Source organism: Vigna radiata, chromosome 7 (genome assembly GCF_000741045.1).
Source record: "Vigna radiata var. radiata cultivar VC1973A chromosome 7, Vradiata_ver6, whole genome shotgun sequence".
In the NCBI taxonomy this organism is placed as follows: Eukaryota; Viridiplantae; Streptophyta; class Magnoliopsida; order Fabales; family Fabaceae; genus Vigna; species Vigna radiata.
This window is the reverse complement of record NC_028357.1, coordinates 17,240,147-17,244,149: the sequence shown is the minus strand read 5'-3', so window position 1 is coordinate 17,244,149 and position 4,003 is coordinate 17,240,147. Positions and strand designations below refer to the sequence as shown.

Below are 4,003 nucleotides of genomic sequence, written 5' to 3'. Positions count from 1 at the left end.
AACTTCATTGTTTGTAAGTCAGATAATTGACTTCCGATCGGGTGATCCGAAGGGGGGAACGGGTGAAGTTAGATAATTAACTTCATTGTTTGTAATTCATATAATTGGTCCCCGATCGGGCGAGAAGAAAAGAGAAATTTACGAAAATCAGCTAAGTTACTTTCATTCATACTTAGCAATTCCTAAATCTCGACAACCGAATAACAAAGCAGTAGCAAATAGAGTAACATAGAAGGCAACATGGTACTTCATACAAAACGCAATCGCACACAATTGTTCAAGTACTTAACTACTGACAGTTACGATCCATACAAAAGACGTACACACGGTCAAGGTAACAGAGTTTTTTACAGCAGTACTTAAAACATTTGCTTAAAGGGGCTTAGTGTTGTCAGGTGCAACAATTGACTGGTCGGGTGGAGTCTGTTCGTTAGCCGGAGAAGCCGAACCGCAAAGGTCAACGAGAGCCCCATTCACTAACACCTTCATTATGTCAAAATCTGGATGCTCAAGTGGAGTGTTGAAAAAGTGGTGACATTGCCCTATTCCTTGCTGAAACCCTAATTCACGCTCTTGACAAACTTGGTCTTCCAAAGACGCTTTCTCTGCCAACAAGAGGTCTCGCTCAACAGTAACAGCATCCTTATCCTTCAGCAGTTCAGCATTGGTTGTCTTAACCTTTTTCACAGTAGCTTCCGGTGTATCAATGGACGAGCGCAAGGATGATATTTCCTTCTGAGAATTCTCCAAGGCAGTCTTAGCTTTAGCCCGAGCATCCTCAGCAGATTTAGTTAGTTCTTCCACACGGGCGGTCAGAGCATCGTTATCTTTCTTTAGATCAGCCACTTTCTGATTTGCGGCTTCCAATTCGACCACTAGTAAAGGCTTAGTGGTCCCAGCAGCGTAATTCATGCACACGCCTGCGCGCATCATAAGCTCGTAACCCATGTTGTACGCTTCACTGGGGGTCATGTTTTTGAAGGGGGCTCGTTCTTCAGGGCTCAGGTTGAACTGAACCCGATCGGCTACATGCACTTTCGGGTCTAATGGGCCGGTCAGCAAGGGACCCTTCACCTTTTGTCTTTTCGGGGGAGAGGGAGTTTTTTCACTTGCTTTCCTTTTCTGCTTGGTCTTTTTCGGGGGTGGTTGAACCACCTTCACATCTTCCACAGCTTCAAGATCGGTAATAGGAGGAACACCTCCAGTTGATCCACCGACAGGTGAAGCCATTGATGTTCCTTCTCCAGCCTTCACCAATTTTTTCTTACGGGCCATCAGGCGCGCAAAAGCTTCATGTTGTTCCATCCCGCTGAACAAATCTGCAATACAGAAGGCAATTTAGACAAGTTAATAAGAACCGTTCGGTCATAGGAATGGTACATAATCTTACCGAATACTCTACTCCTTAAGGTGTCGTCATCTGTCCCGATCAGTTCAATTAATCTACGGGACGAGGTCTTCCTTGGTAATAAGTCAACTTGGCTTATCACATCCAGTTCAGCTTCGGTCATATCTGTTTTCGGCCAGGAGTCTACTCTGTTGGGATTTTCGGTCCAATANAATGGGAATTTTGGTTGGCCATTGTCAAAAAAGTATTTTGACCGACCGGTATCTCGGATGGCTATTTTGCAGAAGTTGGACTTAAATTCCTTATATGAGGAATTGAAAGGAGAAAATAATTGTTTATCCTTTGCAGGAATTAAAGATATCCAGGATGGGTTGGGGTTGGGTAAAGCACGAAAGAAATGAAGAAAAGATTTCGGGGTTGGTGTGAGTACCAGGCCATCACACAACACGCTGAAGGCTTGCATGACAGCCCATCCGTTCGGCTGAAGCTAAACGGGACTAATGTTCAGCTCTCTCAACACTCCCATTTGAAACTCAGAAAAGGGTAACCTAACGCCCAGATCGCGAAATAAGGTAATATATGCATAGAAGAAGTCGGTCGGAAAACCCTCTCGACCATGACAGGCTCGCTCATTAGTTCAGCAAACTACGAATGTGTAATCATCTATGTCCCTAAGAGTACCTAAGATATTTACTTTCTCTAGCAAATGCCTAAGGGAGGCGGTAGAAATAAAGTATGGAGTATAGTTCTTAACCTCATGAGGAGCCCAGTCGTATCCTTGTACTACGGGCGGAGGAAGGACGGATGTCCACATACGTGAATTGTCATAATTAAAAGCTACGCTATTCCCGGACGAACGGGAAGAAGTATCGGAAGTAGACCCAGATGACGAAGGGGTGCTTCCCCCATCATCATCATACCCCCGCCCTTCCCTCCTAGACCTATTAGATGATTGAGAAGATAGAGACATGTACCTGGAAGGACGATCGAGCTGACAGAGAGTTGGGTCGGGAAGCGCGAGCAGAGCAACGCAGAAGCACACAAATGGGCAGGGACCACCTCGCTATTTATAGCCGCAAAAAGCGGTTTCGAGCTCCAATCCCAGCCGTTCATGACAGTATGATCTGACGGTGCTAAGCTTACGACGGTTCGAATTTCTATGCAGAAAACTGACGAATCAATCTAGACCGTTGGTCTCATGCTCATCGTAGGGCTCTGGTGGTTTGCAGTTTCAAATTCAAATGTTAGCGGGAAGCCAAAACTTGTAAACCCCTTCGCGTTTTGCAAACGCTTGGGGCTTGGGGGGCCTATGTACGATAGGGTAACCGGACATATTGGAGTGATCGGTCACACCGGTAGTATGATCGATCATACCGGCAATGTGATCGGGTTCCCTAGTGCGGTAGGAGAGGGCGTTAGCAAGAGGAGGGCGTTAGCAATGAAAGAGTTAGAATAGCTGAGAAGATCGGTCACACCGACGGGATGGTCGGGACAGTCGACAGTATGATCGGGGCATGAGAAAGGAGTCTGCCATAACAGAAAAAGTGATGCAACGCTGAAATATGGAGATGTGAGCACAAATTAGGGCGAAAGTCCCGCCGAAATACCAGGGCATGTGATCAGCAGTCGCGTTGTGGGGCGAGTTCCATGGGATCATGGACCTCTGAACACGGACAGTTGCAGGAAAATCTCATGGATCATGGGCCACTATGCAGGCAATTACAACCCATATCTTACCGTCCATATCCAAACTTATCACCTATAAATAGGAGAGTAAGCAGTCAGGTAAGGGGTTGGATTTTTACTCATTACTTTGATATCATAGCTGTAACCCTGCTGACTTGATCGTCGGAGTGCTAACGTGCAGGTTGCAGCCGTTCAAGTAAAGAGAGATAAGAATCCAGAAACACTCGATTAAAGAAGTCTAGCGTGTCATCGTAATCCATAGGCGATTAGTGTCTTGGTTCCCATCCAAAACAGTTTCAAAAGAAGATTCGTTGTGAAATGGTTGTCTTGACTGATCATATTTCCAAGGAGATGAACGAATTGAACTTGATTCGATGCCAGAAAATTCCCAAGATGCCAGGTGCTGATTGGCGTGATCTTCTAGAGGAAAAGGTTGAGCTAAATTCTTGTGAACTTTTACCATAACAATTTGTGAACTTTCTAATTTGTGAAACCTAATGAAATGAAGGTAACATTGTCTAATGGACAAGTTGTTGATTTGATACCATGGTGCTTGCCCAACACGGCTAAGCGACACAATCAATGGAAGGGACTATTTGGTAGGTTGGNTTGGCAAGGGAATTTCCCAACTTCCATTACAGACCCTCAGCCAATGGGGAAGGTTGGAATGTGCTTCCACCCTGACCAAGATAGGATTGTTACTGTTCGTGAGTGTGCTCGATCTCAAGTAAGTTCACAAGTCTAGTTTTGATAAGAAGTGGGATCCTAACAAATTCAAATTTGTGTTAGTTTTGAATTGTTACGGATAATTTTCGTTAAGTTTTAATAGAAATGTCTAGAAATTAACTAGTGAGCATAATAATCCTTAATACCTATGTTTCGGTATAAATTTACTGGGACCGAAGGACTAACCTCGATGACGTCGTCTTCTGTCTTTCCGCCCGCTTCTTCTGATTTCCGAACGTACGT

At 44.8% G+C, this 4,003-nt stretch overlaps 1 protein-coding gene across 1 annotated transcript in view; it reads left to right on the top strand.

Moving 5' to 3' along the window:
* The window catches only part of LOC111241954 (DNA (cytosine-5)-methyltransferase 1B-like), an 11,742-nt gene that overhangs the window by 1,627 nt on the left and 6,112 nt on the right, over positions 1-4,003 (top strand). The window contains exons 3-4 of the mRNA XM_022782738.1: positions 3,329-3,466; positions 3,543-3,761. Of these exons, the coding sequence (XP_022638459.1) occupies positions 3,329-3,466; positions 3,543-3,761 (357 nt within the window). The remainder of the gene's footprint in view (positions 1-3,328; positions 3,467-3,542; positions 3,762-4,003) is intronic.